Source organism: Bombina bombina, chromosome 4, assembly GCF_027579735.1.
Source record: "Bombina bombina isolate aBomBom1 chromosome 4, aBomBom1.pri, whole genome shotgun sequence".
In the NCBI taxonomy this organism is placed as follows: Eukaryota; Metazoa; Chordata; class Amphibia; order Anura; family Bombinatoridae; genus Bombina; species Bombina bombina.
In genome coordinates this window covers 624,168,497-624,193,520 of record NC_069502.1, presented here as the reverse complement: position 1 = coordinate 624,193,520, position 25,024 = coordinate 624,168,497, and the positions used below count along the sequence as shown (strand labels likewise).

General features: G+C 36.8%; 1 protein-coding gene across 1 annotated transcript in view; it reads left to right on the top strand.

The window, feature by feature from the left end:
* The window catches only part of FUCA2 (alpha-L-fucosidase 2), a 99,010-nt gene extending 74,393 nt beyond the window's left edge, over positions 1–24,617 (top strand). The window contains exons 4-7 of the mRNA XM_053710644.1: positions 1,091–1,301; positions 3,401–3,591; positions 22,478–22,586; positions 24,401–24,617. Coding sequence (XP_053566619.1) covers positions 1,091–1,301; positions 3,401–3,591; positions 22,478–22,586; positions 24,401–24,550 — 661 coding nt within the window. The 3' untranslated portion in view covers positions 24,551–24,617. The remainder of the gene's footprint in view (positions 1–1,090; positions 1,302–3,400; positions 3,592–22,477; positions 22,587–24,400) is intronic.
* Positions 24,618–25,024: the final 407 nt, after the last annotated feature.

Sequence of the window (25,024 nt, the reverse complement as noted above, 5' to 3'; positions counted from 1 at the left end):
ATTGGTGAAATTGCAAGGTGTTTAGGGTCCCTTTAATAATATTTTGATTTATTTGTATAGCGCTGCAAAATTCCGTAGCACCTTCCATATTTTTGCCTACACAACAGCAAGTTACAGTTAATACCTAGTTGTTAAAAGTGAAAGTGACATTGGGTATATATTTTTTCACTACTATAGGTAGGAATCCTAAATGGAATCTACTGTAGATAGGACTTTACCTATCCCCCATTTTTCATAGTTTTATTCTTCAAATACCTTTCTTCTTTATCTTCTACTTGAGTTTTTTGAGGAGCAGCCATTCCCTCCCTAAAGTTTCACGCCACTGGCATTCTTTAGTCTTCTTTTTATGGTTGGTTGTATTGTTGGATATATGGCTAATCCATCATGTTATCTTTCACATATATATTAGTTCAATTATGACTTCAATACTGATGATGATAGTACTTCTATAAATATTTGAGATCAAACCTTTTGTTTTCTTGTCATCTGTATCCCTATGTATAGAAGTCTGATTACGCGCAAGCTCATCAGCTGATGATTTGTAATACGAGCACAATGAGCATGCTACTACTGTTTCCCATTGAAAGTATGAGGTGCACTATATAAGTATCTGATGCGTTAAAAATTGTTTGGTAAAATCATTTTAACCAACAACTTTTAATACTCGATCATTTGTTTGTGCAAGACTGGGGAACTCTCTATAAGATTCCTCTTAGATGCTAATTATAACAGTGATTCACTGGGAAGAATCCTGTTTCACACAGGAGGCACTAGTATGTATACATGAACAGCCTTAGAGAATGATGTATTAATGAGTTTTATCAAGTGTCAGACATTTGTTTTTATACCTGCATCAAATAGAGGATGTTTATAGCTAAAAAATGTCTCCTCAGTGAAATGATATTTGCTAGTTTCTAAATGGAAGCTACAGAGGCGGTAATGTATTTTTAGGGGCTCCTTTATTTGCTATAAGTTCTTGTTGTTATAAACTGTTTTTCACATGCCATTTCATAACTTTCCAGGACAATATTTAAGTAACAATGTCTGATTTTATTGGCTAGCATGTTCCTTTTTTGTTTGAACATTTTAGCCCAGTTCGTGACACTGTTGTGACAAATGACCGTTGGGGAACTGGCTGCTCGTGCAAACATGGTGGATTTTACACATGTACTGATCGCTATAACCCTGGACACCTTTTACCCCATAAGTGGGAAAACTGCATGACCATTGATAAATTATCTTGGGGATATCGGCGGAATGCTATGATCACAGATTATCTCACTATTGAGCAACTTGTAAAGGTTAGTTGAACATTTTGTGTACTTTATAAATTAGTAGATATACTCTGATTATATCTGTAATATACAACAGAGCTCATACAATAGCAAAGGTTTAATGGATTTTATCCAGTTACTCTCTGATAATTGTGTTAGTAAGTAAATGTAATGTGCAACACAAAGGCTCCGCCGTTATTATTGGTTTATAACAGAAAATAAACACGTAAATTTTAATGGAAATAATCTCAATTGATTGCTGGAACTTTTGAAGTCTGCTTGTTTGTGGTCATTTTTATGACATTTCCAGCTCTGAAAGTAATCTTCACATAAAGATCCATATCTGAGATATAAGACTACAAAACCATATGGGGAGATTTTATCAAGTTGCACTCACAGATTCTGACACATTGCAGTGCAATCACAACTGCTTCTTATCCTCTTGAAATAGCAGCCATGTATGGCGTTGCCATTGCTTTTTGGTAATTAGAAGGCCGCTAACTGCAGCTGCTCACCATACTTTTGAAATTCCTGGCAGTGAAAGGGTTAATTATTTAGCTGGCATGGGTTATAGTATATATATATATATATATATATATATAGTATTCTAGTGTAAGGATTACCCTCCGACCTGATCCCTCCCAAACAGCTCTCCCCACCACGCATACTCCTCACCACCATCTTAGGTACTGGCTGACAATCTGCCAGTATTATGTTTATGGCTTTTTTTTATTTTTGCATAAATTCAATTGTATATATTTTCTGCAATGTAGGATTCCTCCTTACAATCCCACTTCCCTGATCCCTCCCCCCTCTTAATGGTGTCCACCATCTTAGGTTCTGGCAGCTGTCTGCCAGTACCCAGTTCAGGTGTTAATTGTATTTATTTATTTTCTGTAGTGTAGCGGTCCAACCTCCCCCTCCCTTCTATCACCAAAGTAATGTCCCCACACCCTGATTCCCCATTTTTCTGTAGTTTAGCCTCCCTCTGCCTTCCAAACTTTATTTTCTGTAGCATAGGGCAGCTCCCTCTCCATGCCCCATCTGCCTTTGTGCCACCCACCGCCTCCCTCCCGCACCTCCCACCGGCACTGAAGGAGATTGTTACAGTGACACAGACCGTGTCACTGTCTGTAACGATAAGGCAATCTGCACTCATATGGTAACATAACACCAATCGTGCTCTGTTAACATATGAGGACAGATTGCCTGCAGCTCAGGAACAGCAGCTCTCGGCTGTCACATTACACTTTGCAGAAACCTGAAACTCTTACATGCTGCACATTGGTTCATATGTACAAGAGATTTTGTATATCTTCCCCTAATTGGCCACAGCAAAGGAAATAAAATAAACAACATTCAAGAGGGTTTTCTGGGTGTGTCCTAAGCTTGTTTTTCTAACAAAATAATAGGACCACAGGTAACCCAGGGAAAGGGTTGATTGACAAGCCTTTGCTCTAATGCAAATGGTGTGAGGGCAGGCTGCACAAGCATTCACTTGTGCAGGCAATGGATGCTGCTTGCTCACCCTGAACAAATTAGAACAGGTTCCCTAGCTGGGAAACTTGTCTGCTCAAAACATACCCCCCTTTTAATGAAGAATAGAAAGGTCCTATAATAATGTCCTGGCTAAAGGATGTCTTTTTATATCTCTGCTGGGCTTTCATTTATGAATCTTCTGCATGGCTTTTACATGATTTGGAGAACAAGAGAAAATCTATCATAGGTGAGCAGCAGTCTTGCTTGGTAACACTGCTTTGTACATTAAAATAATGGAGTATAAGTATTCTTTTTTGAAAGACTCACTTCTGTACCAGTGCAGATGTAGAGAGATGTGGAAAGGTTAAGGTGAGCATATTTCTGTTGCTTTATTGACTGATCTCATCCACAATAAAGCAATCCTTTATTATGCCACATGATACAGGTATCTAAAGCTGTACCGCATTTAGTATGTATAAATCTATAATATGGTGTGGCAAGTTTTCTGATGTAGAAAGCATATATAGGTTTAAAACTGTTCTGTCCACCATCATTTGTAAATTGAATACTTATGTATGCTTCTAAAATGGGTGTTTATGCTGATAAATTGGTGTATGTGTAATCCATCCGATTCTGGCACTCTGCAGGAACTTGTGGAAACTGTATCATGTGGAGGAAATTTGCTGATGAACATTGGACCCACTGCTGATGGTCGAATTCCTGTCATTTTTGAAGAACGTCTCAGGCAGATGGGGCAGTGGCTTAAGATCAATGGAGAAGCCATTTATGGCACAATCCCTTGGAGAGCACAAAATGATTCTGTCAATCCAGACGTTTGGTAAGAGCCAACTTAAATTAGCAGCTGGATACAAATAATATATGTTTGCTGTAATAACCCTTAAAGGGCCAGTAAACATAGAAAATAATGTTAAATAATTCTGCACATAGTGCAGAATTATATAACATTATTTTAGTACTAGCTTTATGTAACCTAATATTGCCGGGCATTTTTTATTAAAAAAGAGGGTTTTTCAGACACGCCCTCTGTTCTCTACTGAGCGGATCTGGTTTTCCCTCAGAGCGCATCTGGCCAGCTGTCTAGTCACAGCCCGGCCCGACTGCACCATTATACGCAATGTAGCTCGCTCCCGCTGTCAGACAGAGCAGGAGCAAGCTACATTGAGAGTAATGGTGCGGTCGGGCCGAGCTGTGACTAGACAGCTGCCCAGATGCGCTCTGAGGGAAAACCAGACCCGCTCAGTAGAGCACAGAGGGCGGGTCTGAAAAACCCTCTTTTTTTAATAAAAAATGCCCGGCAATATTAGGTTACATAAAGCTAGTACTAAAATAATTTTATATAATTCTGCACTATATGCAGAATTATATAACATTAACATTATTTTTTAGTTTACTGGCCCTTTAATGACCACGGACCTACAGGGTAAGTCGGCCGTTAAGGGGTTTTGTTTATTGAGCTTTTCCTCTGCCTATCTCTAGTTATAGTTGAGGGCGGCCATGTTGAAAGCTCGCTTTCACTGCAGTTCAATGCTGACATGTGGTTGTATAGGTGTATTAGCTCTCCTTTACCTTCAGATACCTGCAGTGAAACTTGGGTCCGAAAATGGCAGCACCCATAATTAGAGGGAGGTGCATGAAATTTATTTTAGAGTCTAATGTCACTTTAAAATAGCAGCATATTCTAACACTTTTGTCTTAAAGGAACATGAAACCCATTTTTTTCATGATTTAGATATAGAGCATGCAATTTCAAACAACTTTCCAATTTATTTCTATTGTCTAATTTGTTTTATTCTCTTTGTATCCTTTGTTTAAAAAGTTTACATAGGTAGGCTCAGAAGCTGCCGATTGGTGGCTGCACATATATTCCTCTTGTCATTGGCTCTCAGCTAGCTCCCCTTAATACATTACTACTCCTTTAACAAAGGATGCCAAGGGAATGAAGCAAATTAGATAATAGAAGCAAATTAAAAAAGTTGTTTAAAATTAAATGCATTATCTGAATCATGAAAGAATAAATGTGGCTTTCGTGTCCGTTTAATTTTCCATTTTTTCTGATTTAATTTAACACAGAATATGTATAAAACATCAAAAATATGTATATAACATCAGGCTTAAATGACCGATATAGTCATAGTTTTAGTTTGCTTTGTCGTATACCTCTGTCTAGGGCTGTCACTAAATGAGTATGAGTATATGTATGATTCTCGCAAAAGAGCATAAAAAAGAGATGCTGTAAGAATTATTCTTTAATATCACTATTAAATGCCTTGGTTAGACAAAAAAACATAACTATAGACAAATATTCAATCTGGGTTATCTAACAGATTAAATTAATACTGATATTTATAAAATATTAGTTGACATAAATTATTTATTAATCACAACAAGATTGATACATACCTTGAGATCTGAAAGTGAATGTAAAGTGCGCATCCTCACTAACGTTACCCTTAACGTCTATTAAAAATAAATACCAGTTTCATTCATCGATTTACAATGTTTTTGTTATATACCTTGTTTTTTTATTTTGTTTGTTGGCTCCCGTTATTTTGATCCTCCACCCGGCAAGCGCGCCTACTTAGTGTCAGTCTGATTGATGTCTTAATTACCAATCAAGGCTCTAACCACAGGGGGACCCACCCGCTTACACTGACATCACTACTCCTTTCTGCACCTGCGTTGTTATGTTCACCGACAATTTCCTTTAACGCTCGTGCACATTTTGCGCATGCGCAGTTGTTTTACTTTACGGAGCCCTGTCATTTCTGAATTACTGTACCGCTCGGTAAGTACATCAGTAACAGGGCTCCGTATTCTCTAATTACAGCTTATTTTGAAAATCAATACTGTTTGAATTCAAAGAATAAATTTTAATTATTATTCTTGTCACCAATTTTTAATAACCATATGAACAATGTCGGTTTACATTTTGGGAAAAATATTAGTTAGCAGGCAAAACATAATGAAAATAATAAGTTCCGTTTCAATAAACACTTACAATCGATGTGTATTGTATTTTTATTTGGCGGTATTAGGTGCTGGGTTAGCAGATCGTTTCCTTCTCTTCACAATGATAGTATTCATTGAATGTATTGATTCAATGAATACTATGGTTGATTGACAGCGGAAACAGCATTTCACGCATGCGCAATGGGAAGTGAAAACGGGAGCGCGCATTGAAGAGACATAAACAACGGGTGGGACCGCTGTATACGTGATATGTCTAAAACTAAGGAAGTAAACTGTGGGAGGAGCAGGTACTGTGAATAGTCGATATTTCGACTAAAAAATAAACTACATATTACTAATTTTTTAATAAATGTATAGTGGCAGTTAGGTTAATATCAGGATTGCCTACAGTAATATGTGTTCAAAATAACGAAAATTGACAATTACTTGAAGGCAGAAGATAACAATAGCCTCATACAAATGTAAAGCTTATATACAAATTTTAAGCCAAAGAAATCAAAGCATACCATAAATGAAAAGGCTATCTTTGTATATTTTAACTTCCTTAAAAGACTTTATAATTTTGGCTGACATATAGAGAATACTATTTTAACTTGTTCATGCGCAGTCTATAGGGTGTTAATAATAATATGTGTCTTAGCTAGCAGTATGTAGATGTTTTGATTGACAACAGCAACTGAATGTACATGTCACAGTTCTAAATACATTGTCCTTAAAACAGCATTTAACCCATTACTAGCTAAACTCTGGCTAATCCTATCTAGGTTAATTTTATTTATAACTCTTGATTCCATATTCTATATTTTATAAATACACATCATAAACTTAAAGAAATAATGATTTAGCAATAGATTTATTATTTTATATCTAAATGTTTTATCTATGAAGAACATATTTAATGTGTAATTCTTCTTTTAAATAGTATATTTTATTCTAATCATGATTTTATAATTTATAACTCCACATGCTTGACTGTTTAATTTTAAAGCCTGTTTTTCAGGTGCTTTAAACATTGGATTGTGTGAATACATTTGTTTGAAATCAGTAAACAAACAAATTTAGTGAAAAGAACAGTAACATCAAAATTAAACTTCCATGATTCAGATGGAGCATGCCATTTTAATCAACTTTCTAATTTACTTCCATTATGTAATTAATTTCAGTCTTTTGGTATCCTTTGTTTAAAAACACAGCTAGGTAGTTTCTGGAGTAGCAGTGCACTACTGGGAGCTAGCTGCTGATTGCTGACTACACATAAATTCCTTTTTTCATTGACTCACCAGGTGTGCTCAGCTAGCTCCCAGTAGTGCATAGCCATTCCTTCAAAAAAGGATACCAAGAACTAGCAGAAATGGCTATTGTTGGCTTTTCAAGGGTGTTTTGCATGGATTTCTACTGATCTTTACAGGACCAAAGGTTCACAGCCCAGCAAAATTAAAATATAGTTAGTTATTTTCATGTATTATTTATAATTACTAGAGTGTGACCATTGCTATCAATGAATATGAGCACTTAATAATTTGAATTAATTTTATAATTAGCCTGTTTTAAAAGTCCAAATACTTCATTGCAATCATAAATTCAGATTCAAATCATATTATTTAATTTGTGCACAAATTTTATAGTTTAAAAGTGTGATTTAAGCCAGTTCCGTTTTTATAATGTTTAACAAATTTCCCTGAATAATTGATAATTCATTATGATCAATTGTGCCAAGCAGGTAATTCCAAAACAGTGGAATCAATTAGAAGCCCCTACTTAATCAGAATGAAAACCTTGCTTACATCCACGTTACATTTAGAAAACTATTATTTTGTATTCACTAAACCTATTGATGTTTTTCTTTCTATAAACTTTTAATGGAACAGATATAACACATTGACAGCTGGGAACCCAGTATAGATGGAGAATTCATACCAGGGTTTGTGAAATGATGCAATGATTATCATTTGAACTATTTTTAAATGGATATCTGCTTTGTATTAGTTATTTTTGTCCACTTAGCAACATAATTGAATTGTGGAATTAACTATTGAACTATGTATGTTTCACACTTATCTGTTGTAATATGACTGACGTGTAGAATTTGAAAAGTTGAAAATCCTGTGAAAATGTGCACAAAGGTGTTTTTTTGTGTTTTTTTTATTCTGTTGGCTTGGAATTGACTCCAATGACAGTTGGAGGGAAGTCCTCTTTTTCCGGATAACCTTTTTTTATTTGTAAATTTGACCTAAGATATAGAAGCTTGAAAATAAAGCGGTGCGGCTGATTAGGACTGGGCAATATGGGGAAAACAAAAATCGTGATTTTTAAAAAAAAACAAAACCCGCAATTGCGATTTAATCACGATTTTATTAAAAATTACTATAACACCTTAATTTTTCAATAAAAAGTTTATCTAAGTCTACAGAATCTTAATGTACATGTTTCTCAATGTCCAATACACTCTTGAAGCATAAGAATACAAACCACAAAATAGTTAAAATAAAATTAGCTGCCTGTGCTGTGGTTAGTAGCAACTAGCCAGTTCTTAGGTCTTCTGACACAACATTGTCATGTTTTCTTGTACAGTCAGTCTAGCTGTGGTACGATTAACATATGAAGCAGTGTATGCATGGAGAAACCTAAAAAGTGCTGAATTTACAGCAGTATGATTTGTGTACAAGTATACAGCAAAGGTAGTACAATGCACACACAGCTAAATGAATAGGAAATTAAATTAGTTGGCCGGTTCTTACCACATTGACCATAACCATGTTATCTTGGGCACTGGGCAGTTAGTCTAGCTGTGGTATGAGTAACAAAGGAAGCAGTGTATGCATGGAGAAACCTGAAAGCTGCTGCTGACTTGATTTTTGACTGACTGATTGATTTGATTGATTGATTTTTGACTGATTGATTTGATTGATTGATTTTTGACTGATTTGATTTATTTTTGACTGATTGATTTGACTGACTGATGATTTGTGTTTCTAAGTGTAGTAATTTAGGTAGTACAATGCACACTGCTTCATGTGTTAGTCATTTAGCTGAGTGACTATCCACCCAGGAAAACATGAAGAATGTGACACATAATACATAATACAAACAAGTGAACTCAAGACACACAAAGCTAATTGAAATTAAATTGGCTATTGGCCAGTTCTTACCACATTGTCCATGTCCATGTCTATGTTTTCTTGGGCAGTCAGTCTAGCTGTGGTATGAGTAACAAATGAAGCAGTGTATGCATGGGGAAACCTGAAAACTGCTGCTGACTTGATTTTTGACTGACTGATTGATTTGATTGATTGATTTTTGACTGGATTGATTGATTTGACTGACTGATTGATTTGTGTTTCTAAGTGTAGTAATTTAGGTAGTACAATGCACACTGCTTCATTTAGCTGAGGGACTATCCAGGAAAACATGAGGGATGTGGCATTGACAAGGTAAATCCTGCAACCTGTTTTTAACATCCATGCATCAACTAATAGCAGCAGCACTGCAGCATAGTACAGTAAGAACTGAAAAACACAAAGACAGCGCATCCCATCTAAGAGTAACAATTTATTTTGACAGTGTTAGCGCTTAATAAAAACACACTTACAAGATAGTAGTGATAATCAAGCATTCAAACATATATAACTGCTCTGAGCCATGCTACGAGCCAAACCGGACTGAGAGATAGATGTTAACGGCCACAAACAAGGTAGGCGCCAAAGTCTCTCGTGGGCTCTCCTGTCAGAATGAAACAGTCCGTGTGCGTGCGTGATGTCAGAGCGTTGATGACCTCAACGCGTTACGTCCTATAGCGTTAGGACTTTCTCAAGAGGATGTATAATAGGAGTAGCCGGGAGCACGCACATATAGCTGGAGATTGCGCCTGATTGGCTGATGGTGTATTTTGATCATTGCTCTGTGATACAATATTCTCTGCTATCTGTGAATGCGCCCGGATAGGTCCAAGTCATATTACTATGGGACAAAAGTTGGACACAATAAATATATATGCACAAATTCTCTGAAAAACCTACTGAAATTAGTGATAATGATCTAAAAAACATGATATGTTGATAAATAACACACCAAGTAAATACATAACATAAAAATAAAAAATTACAACTAATGTTCAATATTTGCAAATATAAAAACTAGAATACACATATAATAAATACTGAGGACATAAAATCTGGAATGCCTGAAAAGCAATTAGCAATGATAAAATTAGATAAATAAAAATATGAATAGCAAACAGAAGTGGAAAAAATATATTTAGAATGATTTAAAAATGATTCTTCGGTGTATTAAGCTAAAAGGTGCTTCTATATATAAGTAGTAGAAAAAAGTTTTTTAAAATATATATAGATGATTACTTATATGTATAAGGCAGGAAGTATTTCTACATAAAAGCATTCAAATCTAAGTCGATCTTTAATCTATTAGGTGTAAGTGTATTTAATTCGTGAATTCAGAAGGTCTCTCTTAGACAGAGAGTTCTGAGTCTATTCACATGTTTACTTGGTGGTACCCCCTCAATAATTTTTACTTTAAGGCTATCTGGACTGGACCTATGATGGGTTTTGAAGTGATAAGATACACTATGTGTCTCAAGCTCATGTGTGATGTTATATTTATGTTCACTGAACCTTTTTCTCATGGTTCTCTTAGTACGCCCAAAATAGATCAAATTACAATCGCAGCTGAGCATATATACAATATATGTAGAACTACATGAGAATCTTTTTTTAATGGAGTATTTCTTTTCATTTTTAGAATCGTGAAAGTGATCTTGTTTGCAGATATGGGAACACATTCCACATCTGGCTACTCCACATCTTCTAGTACCTTTAAAGTTGCCTAACCAATTACAACCCATACTATTGTTTGTTGTTGTCTGGGTGACAGGTCTAAGTTTTGAAGGGGCCAAGATGTTCTTGAGATCCCTATTTTTCTTATAGGTAAAAATAGGTCTATTTGGAAGGGAATTACCTAAAATGGGGTCTGCTTTGAGGATATCCCAATGAGAATTAATTATTTTTTCTATCGCTTTACTACCTTGATTATATGTGGTAATAAATCTAATATTGTCGTCCTTGTTTTTCCTCTCTTGCTACTGGTTCAAGCATTTTTTGTCTATCCATGTTTTCTACTATTATTTTTGCTTTCTCTAAAAGTTCAGTGGCATAACCTTTTTCCCTAAATCTCTCATCTAGAATGTGAACTTCTCTGTTGAAATCTGATTGTAATGTACAGTTTCTTTTGATACGTTGGTACTGTCCTAAGGGTATATTCTGTTTCCACCTTGCAAGATGCCCACTGTTGGCATTCAAAAACCCATTCTTGTCAGTGGCTTTTCTAAAGTTTTTTACCGCTACTTTATTATTTGTTGTTTTGAAGAGTGTGAGGTCCAGGAAATCGATATGTTCCTTATGTGTGTTATGAGTAAACTTAAGATTAAAGTTATTGTTATTAATGTGTTCAATAAAACAGTTGATCCGTGACTCTTCCCCTTTCCAGATGATAATTACATCATTAATATAGCGATGGTAATGAATGATGTTGTTATGGAATGGGTTATTTTGCCAAATATAGTCTGACTCAAATTTACCCATATAAATATTGGCGTACGATGGCGCGAATGTCGTACCCATCGCGGTACCCTGGGTTTGTAAATAATTTTTTTTTTCAAATTCAAAAAAATTGTGATCTAATATGAATTTGATGCATGACAATAAGAAATCGAGTTGTTCAGACATCATTTCACTTGCCATGAGACTGTCCCCAATAGCCCGCAGTCCCAAATGATGGGGAATGCAGGTATAAAGGGCAGTCACATCGCAAGTGAGCCAAATAAAGTCCTCCTCCCAGTCTATTCCTTCAAATGTGTTAATTACATGGGTGGTGTCTCTAATGAAGGAGGGAATGTTTCTGACTATAGGCTGTAGAAAAAAGTCTATGTAAGTGGACAAATTGCTAGTGAGGGAATTAATTCCAGAGATGATGGGCCTCCCTGGAGGGTCTATGAGAGATTTATGGACCTTAGGAAGGTGGTAAAATAGAGGGGTACTGGGATGTGGTTCAGAAAGGAAGTTGAATTCTTCCTTGGTGATTATGTTTTCCATTTTGGCCGCTGTCAAAATTGTAGAAAGTTTTTTTGTATATGTCTCAGTGGGGTTAAAGCTGAGTCTTTGTTCTATATGACCACCCCATTCCCTTTATCTGCGGCCCTTATCACAATATTAGTGTCTGATTTAAGTTTAGAAAGGGTGTATCTTTCCTCACGAGTGAGGTTGTCATTAAATTTATTTACCCACTTTCCTTTATTGTGTTCCCATAGTTTGGAAAAATCTTCATTAACTAGCTTGTTGAATATATTAATAAATTCACCTTGTGCACCTACAGGATAAAAGGAGGATTTTCTTTTAAAATTTGTTGTAATGATCTTATCTTGATCTTCATGTATACTCCACTCTAAATCTGGCTCAGGGGAAGTATCTGTGTGGGTTGTATATGAGCTTAAAAGTGTGGATGAATTGGTAGGACTACTATATGATCCCAAAGCGGGAGATATATTAGTTGTTTGGTTGGGCTCCCTTTTATTAGATGTTTCATACTGTATTGTATTGTTGGAAAGTGGCGGATTTTTAATAAAATAACGTTTCAATGTGAGTTTCCTAATGTATTGCTGTATATCAATATAGCATAGTACAGTAAGACAGAGTACATTTTTCTGAGTCGTGCAGCATCCGCAGCGATTAATCACTGTTTAAAATCTCATCAGCGATTAATTGTGCAGCCCTACTGCCGATTCATTAATAATTGGATACTGTTCCCGTGACAAACCGCCATACAAAATGCCAGCAGATGGCGCTATAGAGTGTTTGTCTGTTAATGGCAAAGAAATTCACCCATCTAAACCCTTTATTGCCTTCTCCTGGGGGGGTTCAAGGGTGAAGCCACCCTTGTAAACATCATTCACCAAGGTTCACTTGGGGTGGATGTCAGAGGATCGGCAGAGCACCCCGCTAAGTGTGACAAGCCTTAGTGCAGCAAGAAAAATGTGGTGAAAGAGAATCAAGCACCTAAGATGGAAGTTATGCTTCTGAAAATAATGGTACTTTTCCATTAAAGGGACAGTCAAGTCCAAAAAAAACTTTCATGTTTCAAATAGGGCATGTAATTTTAAACAACTTTCCAATTTACTTTTATTACCAATTTTGCTTTGTTCTCTTGGTATTTTTAGTTGAAAGCTAAACCTAGGAAGGCTCATATAATTTCTAAGCCCTTGAAGGCTGCCTCTAATCACATGCTTTTTTATTTGCTTTTCACAACAGGGGAGAGCTAGTTCATGTCAGCCATATAGAAAACATGTGATCATGACCGTGGCTTGTAGCAGACACTGCACTAATTGGTTAAAATGAAAGTCAATAGATAATAAATAAAATGTCATGTGATCAGGGGGCTGTCAGAAGATGCTTAGCTACAAGGTAATTACAGAGGTAAAAAGTATATTAATATAACAGTGTTGGTTATGCAAAACTGGGGATTGGGTAATAAAGGGATTATCTATCTTTTTAAATAACAACAATTCTGGTGTTGACTGTCCCTTTAACTAATGGACTAAAACTCTATAGCGCCATCTGCTGGCATTCAGTATTTACCAACAGAGCGGCGGCCCGTTAATGGGAAAGAGCAAATAATTGTTACCTACAGAGACACCTCCAAAATCATTAAGGCTGTGACACACTGCAAGTGGAGCGGTGCGCAGCGTGTAGATGCGGCTGTGCGCGCTCAGTGTGTCCTGCCTTTTCATCTCTGAGCACTCTGCCGCGTCAGCTCGCGTAGCTGAGCGCTCAGAGATGAAATATTTGAACTTCAGAAGCGATGAGAAGCAGCTGCTTTGCCTCGCGCCGCATCGCTTGCAGTGTGTCACAGCCTTTAAGCTTACTAGTGTATAACCAAGTTATAATGTTTATTTGTTTACCTTCTAAAATAAACATATTTTAATGAAAACATATAGACATTTTATTCTGAAAAATGGGTAGCTAATTTATTGTTCAGTATTTATTAAAATTGGTATTCAATTAAAGGGACATGACACTCAACATTTTTCTTTTTCTTATTTTTTGTGATTCAAATAGAGCACTGGTTTTCAAACCTGTCTTTAGGCTCCCTAACAGGCCACATGTTGTGAATATCTGATCTGGAGCACAGGTGAAATAATCAGCTGATTAGTAAACATAGTTTGTTTTACCTGCTCTCTTCCAAGGTAATCCAGAAAACCTGGCCTGTTGGGGAGGCTTGAGGACAGGTTTGAAAACCAGTGGAATAGAGCATGTGCTTTCAAACAACTTTCCAATTTACTTTTATCCAATTTGCTTGATTCTCTGGGTGGGTATCGTTTTTTTGAAGGAGCAGCTATGCATTGCTGGGAGCTATCTGAAGACATCTGGTGAACCAATGAAAAGAGGCATTTTTGTGCAGCCACCAATCGGCAGCTAGCTCCCAGTAATGTAATGCTGCTCCTGAGCCTACCTAGATATGCTTTTCAACTAAGGATACCAAGAGAATAAAGCAATTTAGATAATAGAAGCAAATTGGAAAGTTGTTTAAAATCACATGTTCTGAGGGAGGAGCCCAGGTGTGTGGTCACGTGAAGCACCTGCTCCGACTACCTTCCCTGCAAGCCTGTTGGCGAGAATTCGGCGCCCAAACCCTTGGACCCCGGGCGGCTTGCAAATTAAAATACTACCACTACTGGAACTCGGCTAGTGCCATACCAACGCACTAAGCTGCTTATGCCAATTGTATGGACACATACCTCTCAGAAAATATCGGCATAAAGATCCATCGCATAACATAAAGATTTATCTAACACCATCACTAAACTGCACTACTGCCTGTAAAGGAGAAAGGGAACAGAAAGGTGAACCTTACCTAAACGGCTATACCCAGAGTGTTAATCCTCCAATACACCTTTTTCCTGCAGGCGCTGGGTGAGAAAGGTTGCATCTGTCTGGGAATACCTCCTCAGCCATACATACCAGAGGCGAAGCCCAACTGATCAGTTACCAGCCTGTACGGACGGAGCCCCCCTGCACCTTAGCCCTTTCTGACCTGTCGGGTAGTTGAAGGAAGTTTGCCTCTGCTGTCCGGTGGTGGGTGCCGACGCGGCTGTCTTCATCTTCCTGACTCGGGAGTAGGAGGAATCACCTGATTGCCGGATCTTCTTTGGCTGCGGTCTGGCCGTTTTTTCCTGTGTCCCGCTACGCTTCTGGCAACGAGGAAAAGGAGCGCAACGTCTCCGGGAGTGTTACTCCTCATTGGCCCAGGGATCCCCTCCCACCGATGTTGCGTGAGGGACTTGGATCACTCCGCTCGCCTAATTGTCTCCCCGGGACCGGGCCGCTGTCCTCATCTAAATACCTGCCCTGAGTCTTGGCTGGTGAAGCTGACCAGCGCTGCCTGCCTGGTCTCCACACTCACCACTCTCCTTTCATGGTTGTTGTGAAGGGGGAGCCCGGATTACCCAGAAAAACTTCTGTGATTGCTTCTTAGCTCCTCGTGTACAGTCTGGACGGTAGCTGGTAAAGTACATGCTAACTGTTTGATATCTGCACATGTTTTCTTAATGTGTTAAACAGATTAATAGCCACTATCTTTGTTTTTTAACTTTCCTTTGCTATAAATAAGTTGTGGCTGACATCCCTCCCAGAACTTTGCCGGTTTCTTTGGGAAAGAAACCATATAACAAGAACAGTACTATTAGAACGGTTTAAAAAACATGATTGTTCTTAAGAGACATAACAGTGTCAACCTTGGAGACACTGATTAATCTTTTTTTTTGCACACATACTTTGAGGAAGATAAAGTGAACAGAAGAGATTAATATGTTTGGCATATGATACTACCCCCCTTTCAGAATTTGTTGTATGTTTCTTTTTGCAAAAAGGGGAAAGGTTCAGAAGGGAAGAAGGAAGGAAGGAGGAAGGCTGGAAAGATATTGCTTCTGTTTATATTAACAAATTAATATTTTCTTATTTTAAGTGCATAGTAATGTATCCCCTTGAATATGGTTACACAGGTTTTGCGATTAATTTGATGAAGGTTAAATAAGGCACCGAATAGCTGTTTAAGTTAAGACATAGTGATGAATCATAGCTTAAGTGCTAAAGTGTATTTCCTTCTGTGTTTCTTATTCTAGGAGGGTAACAAATTGCTGTCCTAAGTGTAAACATAAATAGTTGATAACCTACGTTGTGATACATATACAAAGCTGGGTACTGCCCAGACTAATATCGAATACAAAAGTGGAGTACATTTGTGACTTTTTCTGTACCATATAATACACTCAACCTAGAAAAATAGAAAGACACTATATAAAAAGTGTCATTTACAAGGAAATTTCAAGTTCGGTGGTGATTACTGAAATAAAAATATTTACTATATAAGTAACAGATTGTGAAGAGATACACACAGGTACTAAAGGGGGTAAATTAATGTAGTAGTTTTCTTGATTTCATATACTGGCAAGTTAAAAGTGATTATATATAAAACCTAAATAACTGAGTACAAAGCATAAGCAAACTGGATACTGTTTAAGTATAGCTTAACTCTCTAGGAATCAGGAGCATTGCAGTAACTAGAAATAGGAGAGAAGAATAATTCGACACATAGGTTAAGCTTGTTTGGCTTAACTTTTTCCTTCCCTGTTTTTTCTGGGATTGAGAGTCTTGTAGTGAATAAATAAAGCCATTTATTAAACAGCTAAACAAATGCACTAAAAAATAAAAAGCATTTCGATACTTAGAAAGAACTGATTGAACTCTTTTTAAGGACATAAAGTAACACACCGCCATAATTTAAAACACTTTAATTCACTTTTTTTTTTTTTTTTCCTTCCCCCCACATCCTCACGAAACTCACTCCCTCACTCCTTTTTTTTTTTTTTTTTTCTCTCTCTCTACCCCTTCAATAGATAACACTTTAAATCACTATTCAGCACTTTAGGTGGGGGAATTTGTCCCCCACCTTCTTTTTGTTTCATTTTTAAGCACTTAATCAATTCATGGATAAATTTCTACACACACACACTAAGACCCCCTCACCAGCTATGGCGGCCAGACATAGAGATAAGAAAAACAAAAATACGATAGAAACACAGGTAGACATTCACTCACTCTCCTCTAATCTCTCCTATAACAAAGAAAGTGCAGATACTCAAGCACTGGTATCCAGTATAACTGAAGCACTTTCCCCAAGATTTGAATCTCTCAAACTTGAGATTAAACAAGACATCGTATCCCTCACTAATGAAATTCGACAATTTGCAAATAGACTTCAAGAAGCTGAACAAAGAGTGTCAGACTTGGAGGATATTAGCTCAATTCACAGTTCTAAACTAGAAACTGCAGATATAACACTATCCAAAATACAAACTAAAATAGAGGATCTTGAAGATCGCTCGCGGAGGAACAATTTAAGAATAATAGGGGTCCCAGAGGGGAAACAACATGAAGATTTGGGAAAATTTATATCTGAAACCTTAGTACAAATACTAGGATTACCTCCCTCATATCCTCCAATAATAGTTGAAAGGGCCCACAGAGTAGGGCGTCAGTCTGATGAAGGAAGAGGGAAGACTAGAGCTAGACCAATAATAGCTAAATTACTAAATTTTCAGGATAAGATGGTAATATTTCAGTACTACCGAAAGAATCAACCTATCTCCCTAGGGACAAACAATATACTAATATTCCAGGATTTCTCCGCTGAAACAGCAGGGAAAAGAAAAGAGTTATCCCCTATCTGTACGAAACTTATTAAAGCAGGTTACCGTGCCACCATAATTTATCCGGCTAAATTAAAGGTTATTCTCAATGACGAAGTTCACTTGTTTGAATCTGCAAAAAAAGCAGAGAAATTTGTAGAAGAGCTAGAAAGGAATGATAATAGATGAAAAATCAGTATATTTTTTGAGTTTTACAGATTATAGTCTGATACTCTATGCAAGGTGTAAGCTCTATTAGGGGGTTATGCAGGGCCCCCAGGGGAATGCCTGCATTAGGAGGGTATATAGCTTCAGGGAATTTTCTTTTTTTTTTTTTTTTTTTTTTGTTTTTTTTTTTTTTTTTGTTTTGTTGTCTTTTTTTTTTTTTTTTGGGTGGCTGAGAGATGGGCAGGGCAGATAAATGTAAAATAACCTCTTGGAATATTGGAGGTCTCACCTCCCCTATCAAACGAAAATCAGTTTTGGCTCACCTACAAAAAATTGGCACTGATATAGCTATGCTACAAGAAACTCACTTAAATTTGCAGGAAGTGCTAAAATTAAAGTCCTCTTGGGTAAAGGAAGTGGTTGCTTCTACGGGCACAAAAAGGAAGAGAGGTGTGGCAATCTTGTTAGGGAAAAGAATTAATTATGAAATTTTGCACAGTATTTCAGACCCGGAAGGGAGATATATAATTTTAAAATTAAAGATAGAAGGAATCCTGTATACACTTTGTAACCTATATGCTCCTAATGTATTCGATCCAATATTCTGGGACAATCTGCAATCAAAAATAATTTCTGAATCAATAGGATACCTAATTCTGGGCGGGGATTATAACATGGCCCCACACCAACCCCTGGACAGACTCAGACAGAAGTCCATTGTGGGGAAGAATAGGCGAGATAGCCTGGAAACTAAAATGTTCAAGAAAATCTCTCAAAATTTGTTAGTCAGGGACATATGGAGACTACAGAATCCAGATCTGAGAGATTTTACCTGTTTGTCTCGAGCTCACAAAACTCTATCCAGAATAGATTTATTCCTTATAGATGAAAGGCTATGTAAAATGAAAATTATAGCCAAAATACTTCCCATATGTATATCAGACCATAGCCCCATCACAATAGAAATTCAATATAATGACTTCAAACTAAGATCCTCTCGCTTCTTCTTCCCCACATGGCTGGCGAATGAGTTAAAATTTAAAAACTGGTTAAAAAGCAAATATGAAGAATATGCTGAATTTAATAAGACTTATGGTGACCGCCCAGATATTTTCTGGGAGGCTGCAAAGGCAGTTCTTAGGGGGGAAATGATTTCATATATTGCTAACAGAAATAAAACACTAAGAATCAGAGAAACAGAAGTGACAAAAGCTGTAATCAACTCATATAATCGCTATTTGCTGGATAACTCCCCGGGAAATTGGATCAGATATATTAGAGCAAAAAATGAAAGAGACTCATTTTTAACTTATAGAGAGACCCAAAAGGAGCTTAAACTTCAGGCAAGACTTTATCGCTATGGCAATAAAGCTGGAAAGTTATTGGCTAATTTGATGAAAAAAGAAAAAAGATCTCCATTAATAGATAAGCTTCTGCATAAGAAGAAAACTCACACAAATGTAGATGATATCTCTAACATATTTTTAGAATACTTCAAAGAGATCTACTCTTTAAGGGATGCAGATAAAACTAAATCAGATGAATTCTGGAGCAAAATTACCCACCCTGTACTTGACGGTGAAAAAATGTTAATGGTTAACTCCCCAATTTCTCAGGAAGAAATTCTAAAGATGATTCAGGATCTTCCATCAAACAAGGCTCCTGGTCCGGATGCATTACCAAATGAATTTTATAAAATTCTTGCACCATTCGTTGTTTCACCGTTAAGTAAACTTTTTAACCACATGTTTATCAATGGAAAGGCAGTCTCGCCTCAGTTTTGTGCATCTCACACTACTTTGGTTCTTAAACCCGGGAAGGATCCGACAAAAAAGGAATCTTACAGGCCCATAGCACTATTAAATTCTGATTACAAGATCCTGACCTCTATTTTAGCCAAGAGACTGCAATTAGTTCTCCCGGAAATAATACACAAAGACCAAGCTGGATTTTTGCAGAAACGAAATCTAACAGCAAAGATTAGGGAAGTATTAGTCACTTTAGACTACTTTAAATCTACTGAGTTGGCGGGGCAGAGGAGAGAGGGGGACTCCCCAGATCTAGCAATTGTTTCAATTGATGCAGAAAAAGCATTTGATTCAATCCATCAGGACCACCTGTTCTCGTCTCTCCACAAGTTTGGCTTCAGTGGGCACTTCCCTAAATTTGTGGAGAACTTATATAAAAAATCATTCACCAGGTTAATCGTTAATAATACATTATCTTCTGAGATATTGCTGGAAAGGGGAACGCGCCAGGGATGCCCCCTCTCTCCTCTCCTCTTCAATATTTCAATTGAACCACTGGCAATAGCGATAAGAACACAAATAGAAGGAATCAGAATAGGTAGAGCAGAGCTTAAAATTGCGTTATACGCAGATGACATCCTGCTTTACATCTCTAACACGCAAAATAATATACCTATACTTATTTCAATTATAGAACAATTCGGATCCTTCTCGGGTTATAGGATCAATGCGTCAAAATCTGAATTATTATGGATTAGAAAAAACCCAGACTCCTTGATAGAAATTCCTTTTAGAGTCTCAGAATCATTTAGATATTTGGGGATAATGATCATTTCCGACCTAGATAAATGCTATGATCTTAATGTAAAACCAGTACTGAGAGAGATTGAGGCGAGTTTAAAATTATGGCAAAATTTCCCACTCTCGATCTCAGGTCGTATTGCCGCATTTAAAATGATTTTGCTTCCAAAGTTGTTATTCATTTTACAGAATACTCCAATAATTCTTAAAAGGAAGGATATTGAAAAAATTAATAGTAGGTTGAGAATTTTTATATGGCAGAATAAAAAACCAAGAATCTCGTTAATGAAGCTTTCACTTCCCAGGAAGTATGGTGGACTTGCATTGCCGGATATACAATTCTACAACCTGGCCTCACTGGCCCGAATAGTTGTAGATTGGATTCTAAACAAAGATTATGTAACAAACAATGAACTTGAAAAAAATGTAAGTCTACCATATCTTCCCACAGCTTTGATACACTGCAATCCTAAGACAGTCCCCCAGGAAATTAAAATATTCAAAACATTAATATATCCACTACAGGCATGGAGGAAGATATGTAGGTTATTATCTATCAAAGGAAATGTCTCCAACTATATGCCAATTAGAGGGAACCCTAAATTTCAAGCGGGACTACAATCGGCACCTTTCCAAAAATGGCATACATTAGGTTTGAATAATGTCTCCCAGATGATAGACTGGAATGGCCAATGTATTAAAACATTTGAGAGTTTAAAAAGAGAATTCAGTCTTAGTAACCAAGAATTTTTTGCATACTTACAAATTAGACACTTCATAACTAAGATGACAAATGAATCTGGCTGGAACTGGTCCTGGGGGAAGTTGGAGAATCTGCTGGTGTTAGCTAAAAATGGGTTTATGTCAATCTCACCATGTTATCAATTATTAATATCTAACAAAGGGGAGATGAATTTAGGAAACTTAACAGTTGCATGGGACTCCATGATAACTCAACATACCATAAATCTAAATAAAATCCAGGCTTCTATTTCAAAAGTATCACAAATTACTTTATCGGCCACATGGAGAGAATCCCATATTAAGTTACTGTATAGGACTTACTATACCCCGAAAAAAGGGACAAGATGTGGGAATATTAGTTTTTGTATATGTCCAAAATGTTCATTACCATCGGCAGACCTTATCCACATGATCTGGGAATGCCCTAAGATTAAAAATTTTTGGGCTAAAATAGAATACTGGATTAATCATGTTTTAAAAATCTCTCCTCTGAGGTTAGACATAGTTTCTGTAATCCTTCTATGGGAAGCAACGAAAGACCTCCGGAAGCACAATAAAATAGTTAATATGATTATCCTAGCGGCAAGATATCTAATTTTCAAAAAATGGAAAGGAAGGGCAAGTCCCAGTATAAATGAGCTTAAAAATTGCCTAAAAAAACAATATATGATAGAGCAAAGAGACACCAACATAGAAGAAGAGAATGACATTGAAGGTTTCTTTAAAAAATGGACAACTTTCATTAAAATATTTCCATTGAATGAAAGAGAACATTTGATATACCCATTCAGGAACTCAGAATTGGTACTCCTGGGTCTATGGTAGTCTTCCTTGCTCATCTCTCGCCCCCCCTCCTTTTTTCATGTTTTTTTTTTTTTTTTTTTTTCTTCCCTCTGTTGATGGTTACATGCTGTGTTTAATGTTATTACGCCTAGCGCTGTTGGGTTGGATAGGCCATTCCTCCCTTAGTGGATTAGGTATGGTAGGCTGGTTGACTTTCATATGAATAATTGATTTAAGACGGAAAGGGAAGTAAAGGGTAAAATTTAATTATTGTTTTGGCTGTTAATTTATAGCATGATAAAATGATGTAAATTATGGTATATGTTGTACCTGAAAGTTTAATTTACATTAGCATTTTGTGAAAAAGAATAAGCACTATATCATTATGCTTTACTTGTTTGATATGAATATCTCGAAGCTAGGGAAAAATAGAAAAAATGAGGTTGAGACTATTTCTTTTTCTTTCTATTTCATTTCTGTGATGCAACAGAAATAATAATATGCTGGTCATGATGTGTATATTGTTAATACTTTTCTCTGGTATTTATGCATTTTTGATGATGTATTACATCCATGTTGTATCGTGATCTCAACCTCAATAAATAAAATATAAAAAAAAAAAAAATCACATGTTCTGTCTGAATCATGAAAGAAATTATTTTGGGTTTCATGTCCCTTTAAGTAAAAGAAAATGTAATTGTTTTGTCATGTAAGTGCTAACAATATGTTGCTAATAGGTATACTTGGCGTGCCTCAGAGCAGACATTATATGCCATATTTCTGAAGTGGCCTTCTTCCTGGAAAGTAATCCTTGGAGAGCCTGTACCTGTAACTGGAAAGACACAGGTAAGAGATATATTCAATCTGACTGCTCTCTTGCCTTTCCTTAGAATCTCACAATTAAACAAATCTTTCACTTTTACCATTATTACCATATTGTCTTTGTTATTACATCATAATCCTTGCTCTTTCCAGCTCAGATAGATAGTTTCAGTAGCAACATCATCTTGACAGCTGCCACTCGGCTCGTTTATGACATCTCATCATACCTCTGAGAGGTCAGCGCTACTTGAAAATCTCAAAAAAGTGTTCCACAATTTAGACCATCTAAAGTGGAATTGTCTCTTAAGGGACTGAAGCACATGAGTCTGATTAGGCATGCCTCCATTTTATTTATGTTAATTTTGTAATAAGAAAGATGTCCAAATCAGGTCAGTGGATCCAGTAGGGTGGGAGGGCACTGATAAGAAACAGGTCAAATAATGCAGATTTGAGGTGTATCATGCGACATGAGACCCTGAATCTGTGCATTTTTTCTAATTGACACAACTAATAATTTGATTGAGTGAAAAGTAGGGGGAACAGCAGGCATCCCTCCTGTGTCCCATTATTAATTGATAACAGTGAAGAACAGAATCCCATTGCACGCACCCTCGCAGTAGGAGTTGAATAAAGAGCACTAACGACTTTGCAAAAAGACTCCGGGAGTCTGAACATCTCAATGACTTCATTTAGTTTCAGCAGGTTCACATTTTCCATTCAAGTTGTTAGAGGGTTGTAAGAGTTGAACCTGTGAAATTAATTTAAACAACAAAGTTGAAATCTCCTATTAACAGTAAACCTCATTTGACGTGGGCTGTATAAAGAAACAGGGTTTGGAGGAAGGTAATTTGGTTGGACATAAAGTGATCAATAGTACACAACATATTGCTTAATTTACATACCATTATTATAAATATAACCTCAGGGTCTCTTTAACACACTGGAGGTCGCAAGAGACATCTCTATGGATCAGTACAGCAACACCTTACTTCTTTTTAGAATAAGGGGAGCAACTCACACAGGCTACAAGGCTTGTGTGATCAAATATCAGGCATTTTTGTTTGCACTCCAAGGCATCTGTTTGTTCCTCCATTAACTCAATGTCCCTTTTTATATCAGCATAGGATTCTTGTTAAACTTTTTAGAAAGGGGTCATGATGGGAAGCTAATACAGTGAAGCTTATGGCTTCTATAAGGACATTAGATTTATCCCTTGAAGGTTCAGGGCCAGTTGGGTTGTGTTCAAAAGAGATCCAAGTGTCTCATCAGCGGATCTAGGAGAATCGGGTAGTTTATCTTCAGAGAAGCCCTGCTGGTCTGTCAGTGGCTGATGAAAATAATCTTTGACAGTCTTTTTAGGTGTTGGTAGACGTTTTGCTTCTTCTTCAAATTCTTTGCCATGTCCCTTAAGAGCAAGGGGGCAGATCTCTATGCAGTGATGGGCGACAGGGGAGGTGAATATTAGGATCTGAGTAGTAAGTATCTTTCACATAGGTACTGGAGAGTAGAGAGCTACAGGTATTGATACATGTAGGAGATGAGAAGACGGTAGAACAGGTCTAAGGCCTCATTATACTATGTAGGCCTAGATCTTCACAAGTTAGGTTAGGAGTTAGCAGTATAGAGGCAGGCAGTCTGGATTTAGGGAAGACAGAAGGGCAAGCACTAGGAGCAATAAATAGGAGAAGGGTTCCTGAGAATAGTGCATGTGACCCTGTGATTGCTGTGAGATGGTGGAAAGTATAATGAATTATGTGGGATTATTTTGTTTCCTATTTTATTTTAGTGTTTTTAAATGTTCTATTCCTCCATTAAATGATGAATTTGTGCTTTTTCAGGTTCAACTAATTGGCTGTACAGGAACACTGAAGTGGTTACCATCACCACAAACAGGAATGGTTATTACTTTGCCTTTTATGAATTACTCTGGGCTACCGGTTCACTGGGGCTGGGTTCTGAAGATAACAATGTTAAAAAAAGAGCCCTAATCACCATATGTTTTAAACTATTTTTTTACTGTAACAAATCAATAAAAACACACTATGATCATTATAATATTGGAATTAACTTTTATATGATTATTTGGTCAAAAAAATTGTATTTTGCTAGTGGCAAAACATAACTGAAATGTAATTCATGATGTCACAGACACAACTTGCAAGTACAATTGTAATAAAAATACACCTTCATAGCCAGGAGTATTTATTTAGGTTCAACAATTTAAAGGGGCATAATTTCTTTCACCTTTCTCTAATTATGGGTGCGGCCATTTTGGAAGCTAGGTTTCACTTCGGGTATCTGATGTACTGTTGTTACACATATGCAAACACGTCAATGTTGGAATGCAGTGAAAGTTAGCAAAACCTGCATTGTCTTCCAGGATGTAATCTAATCTTTACTGTTGAGGCCATTTGGGATAGATATGTAGCAGGGTTAGGCATGTAAAGTCTGCAGTGTATACT